Source organism: Pagrus major, chromosome 6 (assembly GCF_040436345.1).
Source record: "Pagrus major chromosome 6, Pma_NU_1.0".
NCBI lineage: Eukaryota > Metazoa > Chordata > Actinopteri > Spariformes > Sparidae > Pagrus > Pagrus major.
In genome coordinates this window covers 17,629,691-17,652,244 of record NC_133220.1, presented here as the reverse complement: position 1 = coordinate 17,652,244, position 22,554 = coordinate 17,629,691, and the positions used below count along the sequence as shown (strand labels likewise).

At 37.4% G+C, this 22,554-nt stretch overlaps 2 protein-coding genes and 1 long non-coding RNA gene across 3 annotated transcripts; all 3 read left to right on the top strand.

Moving 5' to 3' along the window:
- The first annotated feature begins 32 nt into the window (after nt 1-32).
- Nucleotides 33-6,665, top strand: LOC140998538 (uncharacterized). Its single transcript, XR_012179439.1, has 4 exons — nt 33-213; nt 2,528-2,634; nt 2,732-2,843; nt 2,973-6,665. It is a non-coding gene; the product is annotated as an uncharacterized lncRNA (long non-coding RNA).
- A 3,284-nt stretch (nt 6,666-9,949) lies between these two features.
- Nucleotides 9,950-14,129, top strand: LOC140998651 (protein FAM3C). The gene is made up of 10 exons (XM_073468996.1): nt 9,950-10,051; nt 11,657-11,699; nt 11,791-11,889; nt 11,994-12,035; nt 12,119-12,251; nt 12,338-12,396; nt 13,186-13,236; nt 13,337-13,421; nt 13,503-13,629; nt 13,760-14,129. The coding sequence occupies exons 2-10, from the start codon at nt 11,687-11,689 to the stop codon at nt 13,874-13,876; spliced, it is 726 nt and encodes a 241-aa protein (XP_073325097.1). The 5' UTR covers nt 9,950-10,051; nt 11,657-11,686; the 3' UTR covers nt 13,877-14,129.
- A 5,744-nt stretch (nt 14,130-19,873) lies between these two features.
- Nucleotides 19,874-20,929, top strand: LOC140997687 (actin-associated protein FAM107A). Its single transcript, XM_073467665.1, has 3 exons — nt 19,874-20,046; nt 20,137-20,293; nt 20,825-20,929. The coding sequence occupies exons 1-3, from the start codon at nt 19,874-19,876 to the stop codon at nt 20,927-20,929; spliced, it is 435 nt and encodes a 144-aa protein (XP_073323766.1).
- The last annotated feature ends 1,625 nt before the right edge of the window (nt 20,930-22,554 follow it).

The window sequence follows — 22,554 nt, the reverse complement described above, 5'->3', positions numbered from 1 at the left end:
ACAGGTGAGAGCGACGACGACGTAAACAAACATGGCGTTTGACTCGTCGCGGTGACAAGTCGGACAGGAAGCGTTCGTGTTAAGTCGTTTAAAGTTTCCCCGCTAATTCGGGGCTTAATTAGAAATCGACTGGGCTGTAATGTACTGAGCTGCGGGTCCATAATGATAGTAGATGAACTGCTCTGAAGTTTCTCAAGGATGTCAGCACAACAGGTAAATATGTGAAGACACACGCTGATGAGAGCCATTAAGTTCCCGCTGTACCTGTCGTCGGTTTGCAGAGTGGACTGTACAGAAATGCAAACTCATCATTGTCGTTAAATCCTCAGATGCAGGCTCACAGTATACTGTCGGCTGTCTTCCTGCTTTCATCACTTCGACTCTGTATGTGTTGACATCATGTAGCCTACCTAAAAGTCAGTGATGGGGATTCTCTCGATTTTAGTTCTCAACACACAGGCTGTCATCATTTAATGGGATTATTAAGACTGATGCACTCTGCAGAAAACGCCTCACATCTACTTCCTGTGAAAAATGACATCCTCGCTCTGAATGTACTTGATGTTATGAGGCTGTGTCATCTTTTTATTGCACTATACTCACTATTTGATAGATCAGCCTGGAATGATTCAGGATGGCAAAGTCAATCTCAGGATTATGATGTGATCATTTAAAAGTATCAAAAGTGCAAGTAAAAGTCAATTATGCATATATTTACATGTGCGCACACTACTCAAAATTAGTTTGGGATGTTGGCATATGGGTGCATATATGTGTGCACATGGGTGTACAATAAAAGTCAAATTAAATGTGTCGCATCATTTTTGGGGACCAAATGTATTCACAAAACCAAAAAAAGAAAGTTCAGATATGTCACAGAATAAACAATCAAGTGAAAAACTAAATCATCCCAATACTCCTAACTCATTTTGAGTAGTGTATACACTTTGTTCAATATGGGTTGGCCAATAAACTGCATTTTCTTGGTCTTCAGGATCATATTTTTTTAACTCTGATTGACAATAAAACAACACAAAATGTGCTACTTTGCCTCTAATGCAACATGCAGTCTGCAGAGTCACTAGTAACTAAAGTTAGTTAAAGTAAAAAGTTGCAGAAAATGGAAATATTTATGTAGAGTACAAGTACCTCAAAAAAAGTACAATTCAATTTCAAATTAAATTTAAAAACTTTATTGCAGACTCACGGTCCAGATAAAAGACAAGACATTCCATAAAATTACATTACATTCAAACACACAATAAAAGATCATAGTTGAAAAATAATATCCATCAATGTCAGACAAAGAGACAGCTGTACCAGTGTCTCCACAACTGGGATTGGTAGCGTGTAGTGCTAAACCTTATGTTTGATCAAACCAAGATGATTTCATTTACAGACATTAAGTCAGCAAATGAATGTAATAAATTGATTTAAGTGTGCAGTATGCAGTAATGTGCAATATGCTCTGAACAGAGATAACATCACCCCAGCTGTACACATACAGTACTTGAATATATGTAATTAGTTACAGTCCTTCAGTGCTAATAGGGATGCAGATCTGCTGCCTTAACAATCGATTATTGGCATCATTGATAAAATATGAAATACACTGGACGTCTTTCCATTGGTTTTTAACCACTATCATGATATTTGTTCGATGCAGAGTCAGAGAGGCAACACGAGGAGGTAAAAGAACAGATAAAGTAAAAACCATGTTACTTAAATTGTATACTAGATTAAATAACACAGATTCATGACTTCTTTTCAATTGCAGAGCTTCTGTTTGTCACCATTCAACAACTGGCACGCCAAAATCCAACCTGAGGCAAATAAATGGCTTAATTGGAATTATATCAGTGTGTATAGGATGGTTTTTTTTGTATTTTTTTAAATAACAATTCACAGGCATTTTAACAGAAAACATTTCCTCCTAATAATATTTTGTGTTTTATTTTGACATGCTTGATAATCAAGTATTTGTAATTTGTAACAGGGTTAGAGTTCTTTCTATGTGTTTTAAAATTATATATAAATGTCTTAATCACAGATCGAATCATGTACATATGTGGTGATAAATCCGGTCTCATCACAGTTGTCTGACACCTCCTCACCGGTGTGATTAATTGTTCCTGTTGGATGTAGCCCTTTTGTTGCCGTGCTCCAAGTGAATCCTAATTATCACTACACACACCGATCTTCTCACACTCTCCTCCTAACATTACCTATGATGTAGTGCATAGCTCTGATTTTAATGCTTTAGGCTTTTGATCACAGTTCGGATGCGAGTGATCATTTATTGTCGGGCATGCATTGGTTTTCGTGCCTGGTCGGGGATTCACACCCCTGCTGTGGAGCTTTTGGGTCGTACACCAGCGTGATCCATAACACACTGCTGTTCAGCTGTCATATCTCCTGCCCGTATTTCCTTTTTATCTGAGCCACACATCATGAATTGAGCTGTAAGGTTTATGGGCTCTTTAACTACCCCACTGTTAGATCTTATTGGATTCATTTGTCGTTTTAGGCCGGGTTAAGGCTTCACCCTGGGATTATTGCATCTGTGATCTTCGTCTCTGCGGCGGCGATCGTTGCTGCTGTATTGATCATCCGAAAATACTGCTTCCCAGTCAAGTAAGCACACTTTATTAATGAGCCTTAATGAGATTATTTAATATTCTGGGTGCAGTAAAACCACCTCCCCCTGGTCTGTCACATCGCTTTATTTCAGTGAGGCGACATACAGATATTCAGTGCTGAGGCGGCTGGAGGATCAGGGTTCAGCAGTGACAGAGGAGGATGGCGACAGGGGGCCCTGCACAGTTGGAGAGGAGTCAGACGAGGTCAGTGCTTCATGGCTTCCCTGATAGTAGCTTTCACAGTCATCTGTCCCACAGTAGAGGTTGACACAGCTGTAACCTTCCTCATCACACCGCATGTCATTTGTAACTTCCTTTTTTCCCTTGTGACAGGATCTTCTGGAATAAATCTCCGCCTGAGATGCCGCTGGACTGAATAAAAAACAGGTCATTGTGGATTTATTGTGTGGCTTAAGGCTGCAGCTCCGGATTATATTCATGATTAAGTAATGTTTTTATTATCTTTTGATTATCAACTAATCATGTGGTTCACAAAACATAAGAAAACAGTAAGAAAACATGCCAATCACAATTTCCTACAGCCCGTGATGACATCATCGAATTTATTGTCAGTCCAAAACCCCAAATATCACATTTAATATGACTTAAGATAAGAAAAAGCAACACATTCTCATATTTGGCATTTGTGAGAGTACGATAACCTAAAGAACAAGATTGGCACTCAGTAGAGTGCATACCTTCACCAAGACCCAACAGTCCCCTTTAATTCGATCCAATATAAAAAAACAAACATATTTATACCCACTAGATCCGAATTTTTATTTGGATCTGACTCAAACTCACTCTTTGACACCAGCCATCTGAATATGTGATTTTCCCCCCCGAAAAAGCCATTTCTGGCCATGTTAAAGAAAGTGAGTAAAAACTTCCCAGACCCCTGGCTTCCTTCTCTTTATCCTGATCTGCATCAAAAGTTAATTGGGTCTTATCCTGGGCAGAGACCCATCCTCCATCCAAGTTCTGCCAAAATCGGTTCAGTAGTTTTTGTGTAATCCTGCTGACAAACCAACCAAAAAACCGACACAGTGAAAACATAACCTCCTTGGTGGAGGTAATTCATCAGTTATCAAAAATAATTTTCCAAGCCATTGACTAATCAATTAATCTGTGAGTTACAGCTGTAGAGTGTCTCGGTGCTGTGTCGTATTCATCAACAAGCTGTAGTGTGGTTTGTTTTTGTGGATTTTTATTCATCGTCTGGCTTAAATTTCTATCAGTGTTATTTCTTTATGGTTAATGTGACATTTTGAGCTTTATCTTTGTTACAACTGAGACACTCGTCTTAGTGAAGAGGCACATAAAATATGTATTTATCATTAAGTTTTCAACAAAACTATGATTTCTAATCAGGGTTAGCTACTTAAAATACAGCAATTTACACTGAATTTCTACTTTGTTAATTATGCTACCAATAATGTGGAACGCATCATATGATCAATTTTAGAATCATTTGTTAATATCTAAATCCATGTGAATATTCAAAGCTATGCGCAGTCGGCAATTTGAGGGGGGATTAGCAGGGATTCCACTTTGTTAGCCAAATGACCAAAATGCATCCCCGCCTGTTAACCTGCCATCCCCCATATCTATCCTCTAGCAGCAGAGAGACTGAAGGGGCAGAGAGGTTGTTTAGTTGAATATGGTAGTCTAGTCCGTCTGACTCATTAATCCTTTATCTCACTGAGGTTTGTGCGAGTTTGAATCTGTGACCCCGACCATGAATCTGAAATATATAAATAGTTTAAAGTAAGAGCTCGGGTCTTTTGATGTGAGGTACTTATCCCTAGTCAGTGTATAACCTGCAGTAGATGACCTTCAGGTGGATATGTATTTTTTGAAATACACCTTGCTGTCCGTACAGTTTAGCAGTACATTGTTTTGCTTCCCTATTGGTGCTAAGCGCTGCTTCTCCAAACAGGGGGAGAGCTAACTGTCGTGTACTGCAAGTAATACACTGACTCCAGATAAGTACCTCATACAACCCCACATCAAAAGACCACAACTATCACTTTAACTCTTCTGTGTATTGATAAATCGACAGTGCTGTTCTAGGTGCTGAAGTTGCAGATGTATTTGTTTGTCTTGGATCCATAATATTTTCTAAAGTCTAAATTATGAATACTCAATTCCACAGTATACTGTATCGTCACCTATATCCTCTATAGAGTAGCGTCACCTTAATGATCAAAGTGAGGAGTAGCGCTGAGTAGTCATGGAAAAGTGAGAGGATCACAGAGACACACTGTAGCTTGTAGTATTCCTGTAAATCTTTCTGTGATCCTTCAGTTGCGTCTGCGCTGCTGAAAAAACAACGCCAGACCAAGCCGCCTCTCTAACAGAATATTTCAGGAGACATGACTGACGATCTAGTTTTCACTATAGATGTTTGGTGTAAGGTATCCTGCAAGAATATCTTTTGGGAGTTGTCCATAGGTGTGTGTGTTGGTTGGTAGGTAGTGTTGGTGCAGGGGGGGGTGCTCCCATTGGGCCATTTAACCCTGTGTTAGAAATAAAAAAATCACCGCCTGACTACACCATTGTAAAATGACTTCCGGTTATGTGAAGAGGAGGCTAGTGCTGCTGATCCCACTGTGAATCAACACTTCACTGGTCCTATAAAATGCTCTGGTAATTAAACTGAGAATAAAAACGTGTGATGAATTTTAGCATGATAAATCACCCAATCTAGTTTTTTCTCAAAATAAAGCTAGAACCATACTAGAATGGCACTCAGTAGAGTGTATACCTCTGCCAACAGTGCCCTTCAATTCATTCAAACTGTATATATTTAAATCCGCTAGATCAAGATTTTTATTTGGATCTGCCTCAAATTGTACTCACTCATAGATAGCAGCCTCCTAAATACGGCTGATTTTTAAAAACATTTTAAAAATATATTTTTTTAATCAAGATCCATGCATTATTCCCTGAGATATTCACAAAAATGTTAAAGAAAAATGGCCATTATTAAAGAAAATGAGAGAGACTTGCTGGTTCGTCCTTTCATCCAGATCCGCAGCAAAAGTTAATAGGGTCTATTCTGGGCCAAGACCCGTTCTTCATCCAAGTTTTGTGGAAATCAGTCCAGTAGTTTTTATTTAATCCTGCTGACCAACCAACCAACCAACCAACAAATAAACAGACACTCGCCAAAACATAACCTTCTTGGCAGGGTAGCAATCATCTTTTATTGGCACAGCGATACACGTGGATGGATAAAAAAAAACACCTGATTTAAATATTGAAATAACCCGGTTGTAACAATGTAACAGCCACAAGATGAAAATTTGCTTAAATGTGGGTAAATATACGTGAAAGTAAGAAGTCAAAACACTGTTGCATCGTACAGAATCTACACCTTTACATTAATTCGGTATCAGTCTGAATACATCAGAGATGTCACAACATCCAGCAGTTGGAAAGTAAGCGGTTTCTACAAAGCATCACATGGAAATTTGACATTTCAGATGATTTCAAACACCCTAATTGACTCGCAGCTAAAAATAGTCACACTAAGACTGCTGCAGCTATCTACCAGTTGGCCAGTTCCCTTTGAAATATATTTCCCTTTTCATGCTAACATTAACCCACTTAAAGTACATTTGCTGTAGAGTTCAGAGTCCAGTGACTCTTTAATGGACTTCCAGGCTGTGTGATGTTGCATGATTTCTTCTGACAGCTGCATTTGCCACAAAGAAAGAAACTCCACCTGCGAGGGAACATTAATATGTGAACATCAGTGTCACAGGATCCCAGTGACAGCACTCACTGTGGTTTCTCTTTTAATTGGTGTTTGTATGAAGAGGACATTAAGCAATGACATCAGTATGTTGTCCCCCTATGAGTTTTATTTATTTAAAGTTCAAGTATTATTGCAAATTCTGCTGGTGTAAAGCTACTGATGATGGTATGAATGATGTTGATGATTATCACTGTACATTCTGGTGTACGTTTGAGAAATATATATGTTGATGTCTATTAAATATATTCATCCAGTGGACTGTGGATCTTCTGTGTAGTTCACTGTTTTTTGTCTCTTATCTGGAGAGAATCTCTGCTTTATAAGTATTATATAGTTTGAACTACTTGTTTCCTAAAGTTGCCCATTTAAAACCATTATTTGAGTTGTCTTGCTAAAGTGGGCAGGCACACTCTTTACTAAAAAAGGAACAAAATATGGATTTTTTTATTCCTCTGAATACATAATGTGTGATCAGATCAGTAGTGCACATAGACCCTCTGCTGGTTGTGTGTAGTATTACAGCATTTTAGGAATAAGACCTCATGATGCCATAAACATCTGTTATAATGTAAATCCCTGTATATACAACATTTATATTTATATATTATTTAAACGTAATATATATAAAAGGGTAAGTCCACCTTTTTTTACATATCAAAGTGCGTTTACAGGTCCTGGGGAGTACTATTGCATATGTGGATAAAAAAAGTTTAAAGCCTTTTTATGGCTCCAGAGGAAGCTGCATGTAATCTGATAAATTGCCTTAAAAGATGTCACTCAGTGTCTAATTTGCATCGTGGGTAATGTAGGCACTGGAGGTAATTTATCAGATTAGATGCAGCTTCCTCTGGAGCTTCCTAAGTAGCTTTATACTACTTACTTCACATATGAGGCAGTACTCCCAACTCCATGTGTCTGTTACTAGACCTGTAAAAACACTTTAATGTGTAAAATTGGATTAATTTAACAAGCAGGGGAAAATAAACCGGAAGACCGCTGAATTCTGACCCCGTCTGCTTCACCAGCATAGACTGCCACTCCTGCCTGGACGAATACCCGCAAGATTATAAAACTCTCCCTCCAAACCACTGCTGGCAGAACAAAGGAAGAGCTGATTTGAGTTTTTATGGACTTTGGACCTTCATAATAATTGATTTGGTTGAAATGGCATGTTTTATTTGAGGATTAACATATTGTTTGAATTTCATTATGTTAGATACCTGAGTTAATCCTGTGTTAATTAAGGAAATGTCAGATTGTGGATGCATTAATGGTGTGCGTTAAATGATAAACTAATTTATCATTATTATTACCATTATCTTTTGTGAGATACTATTAAGATTTTTAATATTTTCTTTAATCCTTTAAAAAACTCCACCAGCCATCTACCTGTTAATTATCGCAATTCACCCTTGAGTACAATAAACTGTAGGGTTAAAAAATAATATAGCTTTTAAAGCCATTAAAAACACGTAGCCAGTGATGAAGTTTGGGAAAAGATGGGGGACAGACTCAGCCCAGGCACCAAAAACAATATACTGCACCATGATCACCTCTAGTTTGTCTTTTAATGCATTTTAATGTTTCATTACAAGAGCTTTCAGATGTCAGACAGGATAATATTTCATGTATCCAGGCAACATCTAATGTAAGTGCACACGCTAACTGTAAATATGCTTTCAAGTTTTGTCCTTTCAGTGTCCTTAATTTATTATAGTGAAAGCTGGATTACCGATGAGGCAAAGCAGACAGTTGTCTTCTGACCCCTGGGTGTTGTGTTCATTGTGTAACGATGAGTTTGCAGCAATTTGATTAATTCAAATTGAAATGTTAAGAAGTTTAAGGTAATACTTACTTATTAACAGGTAACATAATATGGTCTCGTGGAGGAGCCCCGTGTCAAGATCTACTATTTATATTTTTAACATTTCGGTCAGTTTTATGCTCCTATGATGCATATTCTTGAATAAAGTTGCAATGATTGAACTTAATGTGATGTGCAAATGAATGACAAACCAGCACCAAATAGCACTGAAGCTGATGTGGAGACCTTTGGCAGCCTTCCAGCTATTTAAGACATTTTCCCCCTGGTTTTCCCTGTAATTTGTCACTGTCTGTGAATGTGTGGTTCATTTGTCAAAATATGGCTGTGCAGACCAGCGACTCAATTGTTTCTTGATGATTAAATTATAATAATGACTTTATTATGATCTGGCCACCATAAATAATAACAGTCATAATATCAGGTCATTACTGCCACTCCAGGCAGGTGAAAGCTCAAACTCAGCTGTTCAACCATCGACAGGGCAGACGCTTGCTGACGCAAGGGCTTGACCTCTGCTTTAAAGGAGACATATTATGCAAATTTTCTGGTTCATAATTTTATTTTGGGTTTCTAATAGGCCTACATGCTTTAATGCTCAAAAACACATCAGTTTTCTCATACAGCAGCGCTGTATTCTCCCTCTGTTTGAAACACTCTGTTTTAGCTCCTGTCTCTTTAAGGCTTCACTCATGAATACCCAGTCTGCTCTGATTGGTCAGCTCACACATGCTGGAGCCAGCGACGCTCAACATGTATCGGGTTGGCTCTGCCATGTTTTCAGCTTCCAGTTAGCTTCACTTCTATCGTGAATATAGACATAAATTATGCTAATGTGTGACATGGTGATGTAGTGTGATGTCACAATGTCACAACGACTACTGACAAGGTGTAGGAGCAGTGTTTTCTGTGGGAGAGAGGAGCTTCTGTTGGCGTCGACTTTGGACTTTTTAACCTTCAACCTAACCTAACATATATTAAGCGTAATATGTTTCCTTTAAATGTTGGTAAGGGCTTCATGTGCATATAGCGTTGCCTACATGGTCTTTAATGCTTTATGTCTTGACAAAAGACATGCCACTTCTGTGGAAGCCAATTTCTGCCAGTTAATGAAAAAAAGACATGAAAACTGAGCTCGATAAAAAAATATTTCCATTGTAAGTTATAATTATGACATAATTATGAGATAAAAGGTCAATATTGAGATAGAAAGCCATAATTATCAGATAAAAGGTCATGATCGTGAGATAAAAAGTCATAATTATGAGATAAAAGGTCAATATTATGAGATTAAATGCCATAATTATAAGATAGAAAGTCAATACTATGTAATAAAAAGTCGTAATTATGAGATAAGGTCATAATTATGAGATAGGAATTCATAATTATGAGATAAAGTCATAAAAAGTAATTAACATTTATTTATTAACATAATTTATCTTATTGTGACTTTTTTCTAATAACGTCATCTTTTTATCTAATAATTTCACCTAACCATGGGAATATATGTATATATTTTTTTAATCAAGGCCAACTTTCCATCAACTTTTTTTCTTTATCTGGCAGAAATGGTCTTCCATACATCCTGCTCCTCTGAAGTGTGCGGTGCGGTGGCGCCTGATGCAACGTGGAAACATAACGCCTATCATCAGCTAGGTCATGCTTTTATTTTGAAATCCCCCCCAGCCGCACTACGTCACCTGTCCATCTAAGCGCACCTGTTTTCCAGACATTTAAACTGCGAGCGCCACATGCAGTCTTCATGCAGACTGAAAGTCAACCGCGTTGACCGTGTTCTGTCGGGAGATGCAGTGACTTAAACCAGCGGTGAGTAAGAAAAAGTATGAATAAATGATATGTGTAGCTAGGCCTAATATGTCATGCCCTGAGTAGAGGAAAAGTTTGCTAGCCGCTAAGATAATTTAAGCTAACTAAGCTAATAATGGTGACTAGCAAAACATTTGTCTCCTTGACATGTTTCATGTGTGTCAGTGGAGTCAGTTTAAACTAAGCTAGTTACAATTAGCTATGTGTTATTTTCCCTCATGGCCTAAAGCAGAATAGAAAGTGGTGGCGGCTTCTTCTGTAATTGATTTTGTTAATTGGGCAGATTTTTGTAGGCCAACCCGGAAGTTGGCATGGACCTGGTACCCTGTACCTCCTTAAAAAGCTAATGTGATTGTTGAATTGGATTTTGAAATATTTCCAAATAATCTCTGTGACAAACACAAATTTATGATACTTGCATGTTTTTTTCCAGCAAGATAATCTTCAGAATTCACAATATTATCCCAATTATCATCAATATCTTTAAAACTCTTAAAGGTAAGGCCATTCTGGGGAAAGAAAGTTGACCTGGGAATGAGACTCAACAATCAACTATGTTTCCAGAATCACCTTCCCTAGCTTTTAAAATGGCAAAAAAAAAAAAAAAAAGAAACTGGTGTTTTTATTGCATCACAGACAGGACATACACTTTATTAACATTCCTTAATGTGAAAAACAAACCATTCAGCGAACTGAGCTGGACAGTGGTCATTGAGATGGGAGTGCAAATTGCAGGTGTTTGCGGGGCCAGACCCCTTCCTCTGCTGGTTCTGGGCAGGTGGGCATCTCATCTCTCTGTTGCTGTTAAGTTTGATTCCACTCATCCCATTTAACTTTTTCTGGGAGATGCAATGCACAAGCCTAGCCTTCGTCCATTGGGACAGGCCTAGAAATACATCAGGAAATCAAGACTGTATGTTGTCAAGCTAAACAGCTTCTTTAAGTCACTCATATTAGGATATTCAGGATTATTCCAATTGAAATTCACCACGAGTGTTTTTATCATGACAGTATCTTTTTTTTTTGTCCCATCCTTAACAAAGAATCAATATTATGTATTGTGATGAAACAGGTGATTTACACCTGTTATTTATTGTAGTTGAGGGTTTGAGTAAAATCATTTTTATTTCTCTATTGTCAGTTTATTATAGTCTGCAGCATTTTTGGGGTATATTGTCATTTTTATGCTGATAAGTACACACATCAGATGGGATTTACTAAGATTTACATACAAATAGAAAACTGTTTTTCACATTTACAATTTGAAATATGAAACCACTCATTGTTCACCTCAAACAATGTCTCTTGCTGCCTGACACTGTCCCATATTTCGCATTGTCAAAGACAGAAACTTGATCATCTAGCTCAGAGGGTGTGTGTGCATATATGTAATGCCACATCCTGGTTTTTATGTAGCACAAGGGGGAGGAGAGCTGACAATTGCAATGCAAATCCAAAAACCTCACCCACAAGGAATAGTTGTAGGAATTATCAGTGAGTGTGTTCACAGATGAGGTGACAGCAAAGCTCTGCTCTATCTACAATATTTCCAGCTGACAGGAAATACTTGAAGTGCATTTCAAAGGCCTCCTCTCTTCCCTCTAGGAAAAGAAAGCTCTCATATATATTCCAGATATGAGATATCGAGGTGAGATTTTAACTTTTTTTAAAAGCGGAAAAAAGGTAGTTTTGCTTGTATGTCTGCAAATCTTCATCTATCTGCTCTCTGTGGTTGAAAGCTTCTTTGCACCTCCCTGCTGTAATTGCTGTCCTCCTAATAACATGGGGAATCTTCATCAATTCCTTTGACGTACAGGATAAGGCAAGAAATATTCTTGGTGAGCTCATTTCTGCTTATTACATCTTAAATCCTCAGCTACCGCTTCTCATTTCATTTTATTTGCCACATCCTAATAACACTGTCTCCATTCTTTTATTTTAGGGTTTAATTATGCAGATCAAATCAAACTAAAATTGAACACAGGTAAATCCAATTACGGTAGATCTCCTCTTTATAACATTATACAACTTCCACATTAACTGTATGTGTGACCGTCTTCCTTTCAGTACCTTCAGCCACATCAGCACCTGAGCCAAAGTGTGGCCTCTCCAGACTCTGCCCACCCAATCATTTTGCTTTACATATCCAGAGCGGAGCAGCTAATGTTGTCGGACCAAGGATCTGTTTCGAGGGTAAAATGTACGTGTGTTAATATGGATGAACCTGAATTAACAGTGAGATTAGTGACTATACAGTCAAACTCAACCTTGTTGATGTCTCAACAGCATTATGAGTCATGTGTTGAATAATGTTGGATCGGGACTGAACATCGTGGTGGTAAATGGTGAGTAAAATACTTGCACCACTGCACTGTATAAAACAAGTTTTTCTTTCTTTCTGTAGTTGAATATTTGAGCTTCAATGTGTAAAATGATGTATGTGCAGAGTTTTCCCATTCATCACACAAAGTGTACATTTTCCAGTAGTTTGGAAGCTAATCCTGGTCCACTATTCAGCATATACAAGTGTGATTATGGAAACTTGAAGCTTACAGTACACATTCAATGAAGTAGGAGAAATCTTGTGTCCAGCAGTCAAACTTGTTAAATGAAACGTCATGTGGCATAATCATACATTCTGGATTTTTTTTTAATGAGGGTGAAGGGATAGGGTCCATTTTAAGGATGTTAATGTCGTAATTGTACTTTTGTCAGCAAAAGATAGATACCAATTAGAGAATGTTTTTATGTTTGCCTTATACATGTATGGAGGTGATCTTTGATATCGTTAATAGTTTTGAGCTTAAAAGATCATTGAACTTGGAAACAGCAGTTGGTAAAACAATCTCACCAAAAGGTCTATATAATAACTGTCCTGGAGCTTTCAAACATATTGCATGATCTTCATCAGCAGATGGAGCTTAAGTATTTATTTTATATGAAAGCAAAGAGTTGCTCAACATACATAGTTTATGCAATATTCTACTGCACCCCATGGTGGCGTGGTGGTGAAGTGTAGTCATTGTCACTGTCATTTTAACATCCACAATTCCTAAAATGCTAAAGAACAGCTATCATACAGACCTTGAGATGATCTTTGTTTTGGTCAGTTATTGATGTGTTTTCCATCTCAGGTCAAAATGGAACTGTGGAAAAATGTGGCTATCTTAATATGCAAGATGGAAGTAAGAGGTTTTTTTAAAAAATCATTTCAATCCTGTTTTCAATTTCAAAGTTTAATGAAACCTTAAAATTATGTTTTCTTCTTTCAATGACTAACAAAAGACCCAGAAGACATCCTGGCATACCTGAAGGCAATAAAACCTGGAATGATTGTCTTGGTGGCCTCGTTTGATGATGTGACAAAGAAGTAAGTCTAAATCTCAGTGATTCAAGAACCAAAACGATTTCACGACATGCACAATGACCCTTTTCTTCTACTTTGTGGCAGAATGACAGATGAAATGAGGGAGGCATTTGTTGGAATGGGAAGCACTTTGATCAAGTCTGTGAAACACAGAGACAGCTGGGTGTTTGCTGGAAGAGCGGGGATGGAAAACAAAAGCCTCCATGAAAGGGTTAGTGAGCCTGTTCACTGCAGTTTCATTTTATTCCATGTGTGACATCTATTTTAAAATATGCTAAAAGTACAAAAGGACATGATAATTGATGGCAAAACAAATGTCTTCTTCTCTGTTCACCTGTCAGCAAGCTGTTAATGATGAGAAAACCAACGTTTTTGAAGGATGGCCGGCGTTGGTGGAGGTGAGCGGCTGTTTTCCCAAGACCAATCTGACAGACACTAAACTTAATGGACCTTTGTGATGAACAGGAGGCTATGATGGAAGCTGTGTTGGTCGGCCTTTTACAAACTGCTCTGTATAAGTGATGCCACTTAAAATCTTGTTGAATTTAAGAAATGTCCTCCTCTTTTGCTCTTCCTGGGGTTTCCTTGGGTCTTTGCTCATCCTGAATCCAGGGACAGCAGGTGTTGTATTTTGTACAGATTGTAAAACTGTCTGTGGCTAGTATGCAATTTGTAATTCTGGGCTATATAAATAAAACTGACTACACTTGACTAGTGAATTTAATATGCCAGCAGTTTTATCCCTCTGGGATAAATGAACAATATATTTTCAGATTCCTGGAGGTGGAGGATCATATATTATTTAACTGTCAATAAAAACCAAGAGCATGAGATTTTGTGATCTGCAGTGCCCTCCTTTATATCCAAGCACTCTTTGTGAAAGAACTTCACTGAAGTTGAAGGAAAATGTAAAACAACAGGGTGGAAATACTCCATTAGTAAAGTAAAACCTTGACATTCAAAATCTGACTTCATGCAGATGTACTAGAAGTGTAAAAATGTGTCTCAGCATTTCACTGGTGAGGCTACATTATCTACGGTACAGTTCATCATGAGCAGTTTAGTGTTGGCTCCCACCCTGGGGTCAGGCCCCCTCCAAAGGGTCATAAGATATATGAGATGGGTTGTGAGATGATTAATGGGAGACGAAAGAAAAAATAGCCAATTGCACAATTCTCATGTGAAGAAGCAAATTTCATGTGATTTCACGTGCCATGTTTTCTTTCCACAAGTGGAATAAAATGCATGTGATTCTCATGTGAAAATGAACATTGTTTTATTTTTGCATGTTGAAATTGTAGTTCACATGAGAAAAGATATCAAAGCATGTTAGAAGTTAACAAGGCCAAATGTGTGATTGGTGGAACCGGAACTTGGAGATCTAAAACATGAGAAGGAGCCCCAACTAGACAGTTTCATTTTTTTTAATCTGAAATGTTTAGTGGCCAGATAAATGTGTTGGAGTTTCCCTCTGAAATGTAGTATAAAGTAACAAAATCCTAAATCGGCAAGTAGCTTAAAATTCTGCTTGCGTGCAAGGCCTCAGTAAACGTAGTTACTTTCACTGCTGTACACTAAATACTGCTCCAGCACTTTGTTCTCCAGGGCTTGTCTTCCACTTGGTTGCTGCTTCATCATTGGTCTAAACCAGGGAAGTTTCCTCTCTGACATTCTTGGCATCTGCTGCAGTAGAGAGAGAGGGGAACCTCAAATTAGTATTGAAACTCTGTCCACTGTGAGCCCAGGAGGTGTCTGAAGAAACTCTGATATACCGAGGACATGGGAGTCACCCATGGAAAGAAGGTAAGTTTGTTGATTTTTTTTTTTTTTTCTTCCCTTACTGAAGTCACATTAAGATAATCCAGCAGAAGCATCCATGCAGCAAAAATACTTTCTTGGCATGCACTGTGTTTGAACAGATTAAGAATGAGGTGAGACAGTATGCTTTCTTACTTGTGTTATAACAAATGATATATGGCAATAATTGTTTATTCTTTTCCACATTCTGCATTTGTTTTGCAGAATTTCACAGTTTTTCTGTGGTAGTTTTGTTATTGTTGTCTCTGCTGTCTCTGCATTTCCCATAGACAGTCAGAGCCTGCACCAAACACAGGTCTTTATCCAATAAAAAAAGAGCCTTGCCAACGCTGAAGAGCGGGCCTTGGAGAGTGTTTATCCCGTCATGTCCTATTAATTCTTCTCCACACAATACCCACTGTCGGAGATTTAGCCAAACAGCATGACTCTTCCCTAATCAACCAAACAGCAGCCAGCAGCAGAGTTGTCATTAAAATACCTCGTTTAGATCGCACTATTATCCTCTTTCTGACAATTTACTGTCATCTTTAAAGCTTTGCTTTATTTGGTTACTGGCTGCTGGTTTTTGAACACATCCAGCAGTGCTGCTTCTGATTGTTTGCCCAGATATGGAACAGCTGAATGCATCTAATCTCAAGGCTGTATCCATGGTTGGGTAGTAACAGATTACATGTAACTGGGATAATTAGATTACAAAACATAATTAGAATTATGTAAATAGATTACAGTGATGGAATGTAAATAAGAGCATTTACTCAACTACTGTCCTTCAGTACAATTTTGAGGTATTTATACTTGAGTATTTTCATTTTTCTACTTTCTACTTCCACTCGCGCATATAGAGGCAAAGTTTGTACTTTTTAATCACTTCATTTACTTTATAACTTTAGTAATTACCTCCTTTGCTGCACATTTTAAAATTGATTTATTTTGTCAGTAATCAGACCAAAACAAAAACTGACTCTGATAATTAGAAAAATGCTGAATATTAGATCAGACAATCAACCCCTTGTAGTATACACATAAATGTAAAAGTATGTATAATTTACTTTTTCTCATTAAACTTAAGTATATTTATTGCCAGAAAATTACTTTTGATAATTAAAGATGCAATATGTTAGAAAATGTGTTCAAAGCATTCAAAAATGAACTTTAAGTACATTTAATATTAGATATTTCAAGACTTTAACTCATTTAATTTGTATTGGTGACTTTCACTTTTACCAAAGTTATATTTTGAATTAATATCTTTACTTTTACTCAAGTATGACTTGAGTACTTTTTTACAGCACTGGTAGATTATAGTCATATTGTCTAGGATTGTTACATTTTTTATTCAGTCTTTAAAATATGGCAATTTTGGAATTATGAAACCTTCTCATGAGTATGTTCTGTCAAAGTAGGTTACTCCTCTCGGGTTTTCAGGTAGCCAATTTTAATGGGGACTTTACTAATATGTGTTTGTGTTTTACAGTATAATGATGATAATGGAGTTTTTAGTTGAATTGAAAGCAAAGTACTCCAAAAACTTACACGAGGGAACAGCGTGCACCCCACATGTTGAGCAATACACGACACAACTGTGTCTTGTGTCAGTCCTGTGAGGGTTTTTCTTTTTGATCATCTATAAATGCTGAATAAGAAAAATGTATTTTATTTGCACTGAAAATGTTTTGAGATGTTTAAAGAAAAAAAAGAGTAATTGTGGAACTCCAATTTTAAGATTAAGCAGCAATTTTGTAAATGTTTGATTTTGAACTAATCCAATATAACTCCAGCAGTATCAGGATTAAGTCACATTGTTTTGTAATCCAGTGAATCATGATACTAATTTTCTATAATAGTGATACCGTGATAATAAAAATGTAAATATTGATATCATATTTATACATATATGATAATATTGTTTGAACAATCAGGCACAGGTATAAGTCCGTGTAGATCTTTTATTTATCTATTCATTTGGTTGCCTTGTTGAAGTGTAATAGTCCTTTTTTCCTCGTATTTTGAATGTAGTTTATTTGCCAAAAAGGAGACGAAACACAGGAAACAAAATTAGAGATGAAGTTGACTGACAGCATTTTATTTTAAAAGTTTTCATAGATAACTTCATTATCGTGAGCTTTTTTTTATTTAAAAGCAATCTGACCCACCCTGGCTACAACACACATTATGGAACATGTACATGGAACTGTAACATTATAATAATGTAATAATGTAATGTTTTTTCTTCATTAAAACACATCAATAATTAATCAAACAACAAAAACAGAAAGAATTACTTTATTTAGCCGTCCAGTTTGAATTCCACCGAGCAATAACTCTGGTCTCGACTGTTAATTTTGCTCAAACTCCAGCAAGTAACTCAGTGGGAATCAAACTGGGTTTTGTTTGATCCTGTCATTAATGAGGTGGCAGCCCTCCACCTCCCCAGTTACAGCGCTCGCTTCACTGGACTTGTTTAACCAGAGCTGACAACTCATTTGTCCGTCAGCGTCATAATTCGGCTTTGTGCTGCATTGCTGCCATTTGTTGACGTGACCAAGAGATTTCTATTTGTTTGGAGTGATTTCATGTGTCACACTATATTTATTTTATTTTACACACTTGTAGCACTTCATCTCAGGCATAGACCATGGTAATAACTATGAGATATATTCTGTTCTGTTTGACTTGTTATCGACTTTTTCTGTTGACAGAGAGATCTGCAACATTTTCCAGGTAGAAGCGAGACACACCTGAACGGGTCTGGTGAGAAATCTAAAAATATCCAGTTTGATAATGCTGATTCATACCTGTATTACTTTCAACAACACAGAGTAGCCCACTACACACATTATACACATTATTATCGTAGATCTGATGTAAGAACAACTGTTGTGTCAAGTTTTTGTTTTGACTGTGAAATTAGTGTTTATTTGTTCATTTTATACCTCTTGCTGTGAGGCAGAGCAGTGCTGACTGACACGGTGGCATCCATAAAGTTTATAATTATCAACTCTATCATAAAGAGGTGTAATTTGGTGTTTTGTTTCTTTTGGTCTGGGACGAAGTGTTAGAAGGGATGTGTGTGGCCATGTGCTGAAAACAGCAGCAGGTCAGTTTCCTGCAGAGGTATTTTTTATAGATTCTTACTGTCATTAAAGAGTAAAAGAGTGAGCTTGTTGAGTCAATGGTCCGTTGTGTGGCTGTCAATAAACCATTTAGTCAACATTCTAGTCTGTAAACTGTGTTTTAAAGCGAGGCTGTGTCACTTTGAAAGAAGAAACACAAATGAAAAAGTAAATCCATGAGCAAATAAACGCACCCTTGTGCATTTCAAAACGCTCAGACGTTTTGAAGCTACGGCCTTATTTAACCTCATGTAGCTTTGGGTGGCTAATGTGAGCAAACTTTTGACAGATACTGCTATTGTTTCTCTTCTTGTGCCTATGCTTTAGCATTTACCATCCTCCTTTTAGTGGACACATTGGCAACTCTTAAAGGATAGGTTCACCCAAAAATTGACATTCAGTCATCATCTTCTTGCCCCCATGTTGATGGAAAGTCAGGTGAAGTTTTGTTGTCCACAAAACATTTCTGGAGCAGTGTTGCAGCATTCTCCTAAACACCTGAGGTAGATGGCACTTCTAAATAAAGTGAATTCTCTAAAATTGTATTAAGCTAACAAGTGTAAACCTAATGTCTCTGTGTGTACTCAGAGGTTTGTTCAGTGTTCTCTCATGTATTTCAGTCTGTTTTTCCAATCCCTGACTAGTCTCACACAACCTTAAATGCACTGAACACCTAAGTTATACAACTAATGATAAAATGTCAAAAATATCACACAACCTGGATCAACTGTAGCTAAAACAGGATAAACATACAAACCTCATATATTGCAATATCATTGTGGGAGCTACTTATCCTACCTACCTTTTTTCAGCTTTATTAAGCCTGAAATCTGCTCACTGCTGCTTGCTAACTGTATTACTCTAACCTTATAGTGTACGTATGTTTATATTACTGAAACTGAAAGGTGCTATTTGTAAGAAAAGCTGATTTTTGAGTCTCATTCCCAACTTGTCAAAAACTGACGCTTTGGGATGGCGGCCGACCCGTCTTACAATCCCAAAGCGTCAGTTTTTGACGAGTTGGGAATGAGCCTCAAAAATCAGCTTTTCTTACAAATAGCACCTTTTAAAGGTTAAGTTCACCCAGAATGAAATGTTGCAGCATACTCCTAAACAACTGAAGTAGATGTGGACCAAAACCAAGTCTCCAAAACCCCAAAACCCCAAGATCCCAAATTGATTTATAAAGACTTTATTTACACCCTTTTAAAGCCAAAATCTTCACTGCAGCTGCCAAGCTTAAAGCGTTAGCGTGCACGGTATCTGAACTTTGTGCATGAGCTTGAGGGTGTAAATAAAATCTTTTCAAATGAATTCCGGATCTCGGGGCTTCCAAAAACTTGGCTTACTCTGGACAAGCTGTATGGAGCCATTTTATGGTTGTTGTTTTTTTTTTATCGCTTGTTTTTTTACGTTTGTTGCACTTCTACGTATGATGAGTATTGTTAGTAAGAAAGGTTGCACACAAAAAGATCTTGGTAGCAAAACATATACTGTATGTTGGTTTTCTTTTCAGCCTCAGTAATGCAGACACACCAAACTGAACAGCAAGACCGATCCTCAGAGCTTCAGGCTGCGCTGCTCCTGAGTGAGGAGGAGAGCAGTAATCTCATCAGACCACAAAAACCTCTCAATCCTTTAACAGCCTCCAGGAGCCACCAGGAGCTCCACAAAGAACTGCGGATGACCCACAAGAGGTCGGACAGACACATAGACAGTTGTAAAACACTCGCACTTTGGTTTCATTGTGCGCATAAATCATTAAACTCCTTGTGTGTTTCCGTCAGGAGAGTGTCGCAGGAAGGAAAGAGTGAGCTCCAGAGGGCTTTAGAAAAGAGGAAATGGGAACAAAGGATGAAGGAGAGCAGAGATCAGGAAGAGGCGAGGAAGATCAGATCACCACTTCATCAAGAGCTGGTGAAAAGACAGCAGAGGCTAGAAAAGGTTTGCTTTGGTCATCCTCTCTTTTTTTTCGCATTTTCAATAAAAAGTTTGACACAGTGGTTGACACATGAAATCAAATTATATGTTCTAAGAGCACAACGTATCGTATGATATAAAAATGCTCAGTATTTCCACACAGAGGATAGACATGTGGCGGCCCCTGATTACGTCTATGTGGAGCATCTAGTTGTTCTGCGGTCAACCACTGGAGGGCAGTGTAGACATTGTTTCAGACACTACAACACTCACTATGACAAGACATTCATCTGTTAAGACACTAAATTTATTAAGGCCCTCTGTGCAAAGTAGTTGTATGAACCCAAGCACATAAAGAAAATTAACAATTCTGCTCATCCAAATTGTTTTGACCATTTATGGAACTATGGATTGTCAGGCCTTTAATCTGAGGAAATTACATCTAAACCTAAACCAAAACATCTGTAAAGTGTCCTTGAGGGAACAATGCTATTTATTGTGGCTTCGCATATCAGCTCCAAATATACATTTTAGCTTGTATTAATTCCTCCACAGCTGGAGAAAGATGAAGGACAACAGCGAGAGGGGCCAGAGTTCCTCCGAGTCAAAGAGAGACTGAGAAGAACTGCAGTGTCCAATGCGAGAGAGAAACAAGTGTGATGGCAACGATTTGTCATCGGATGTTTTCTGTGGACAGTCAGCACAGAAGTCCGTTGGGAATATGAACAGGTAATCAGTATTGGAGTTTAGGTGTTTCTCAGCATTAATCATCAATGCAGTCAGTCAAGGAGCAGTTTTTGTCTGTTGTGATCAATATGCTTTGGTAAGTTAGAAATCAAGGTCTGCATTGATAGATTAGAGAGTCCACTAACATCATTAAGTCTATATGACTAAATTATCCTGCTGGATCATTATGTAATGTTCCCACTGTATTCTTCCCCCATCATTGAGTTATTTGTAGTGTTATTTATGTGTCCTGCTGCTTTTCTCAACATGATGGACATTTTAAATGAAAAGTGACAAAGTTTTACTTCACAATTTAACTGTGTGTTTTTTGTGTAATCAGTTTTCCCTTCACATGTCATTGTTTTGTCCAGCCATGTTAGGTCTATTACGTAATGGTGGGAAGTGTTGTGTCATCAATATGCTGGTCAGTAACCAGATATATTTGTCTGATGGGCACTGAAGTCGACGCTGGGAATTATTGTGATTCTAAGAGGACTTATGTGATAATTATTGTGTCATTTGTGTGCCCTCCAATAATATTTACATTAAAGAATATTCAGCAACATTACACGGAGATGTTGGACTGTTTTCTCACACGCAGGCAAAGTGAAAAACATACAGGAAAACAAACAGTCACCAAGTTCTTGTGAACACTTATTTGATTATGAAGAACTTGATTTAACCGAGAAGACTTATTTTGGAAAATAATAGAACAAATTAATGTTCTAATTAAATGATAATCCTATTTTATGCTCATATTCAGATTCATGCTTTTATTATAGGTGTCTACCCGAACATGTTTAAATGCTTTAATGTATTTAATACACATGGTTTTTCTCATACAGTCCTCTAATGCAGCACCTTTATGCACCCTCTGACCTGCTTTATAATAAAAAAGGAGAGGAAATGTCATTTTCTCCAATATCAGACATTTAAATATTCTATAAACATGCTGCTGGCTCAGGCCTGTGTGAGCTGACCAATCAGAGCAGACTGGGTATATGGGAGGGGGGGCCTTAAAGAGACAGGAGCCAAAACAGACAGAGGGGGAATACAGTGCTGCAGCACTGGACAGTATGAGAAAACTGATGTGTCTTTTGAGCATTAAGGCATGTAAACTTATTCTAGTAATACCCAAAAATAAACTTATAACCTGAAAATGAGCATAATATGTATTTGTTTATGTCTAAAAATAAAGCTTTTGTATAAAAACAGAACACACAATGCATAGACAAGGAAGTTTTATTTCATTTCCTGCAATCAGATCTCTGTGGGTACAAATCATTGTATTTTCTTACATCTTGTTCCATAACCCATGATGCATTGCATCCATACATTTGTAGCTCAAAACAGCTTTTACAAAAAAGGATATACAATATATACTTATATTTATATATATAATATACACGTGTTTCTTTATGCATTTAGATGTGTTTGTAATGGGTAAAATAAGCTTTTTTTAATTAAAAAAAAGAAAAAGAAAAAAACACAGCCAAGTGGAAACGAATCCCAGGTAAGGTTCAACATAAGGTCATTACCAAACAAATAATAGCCAGGTT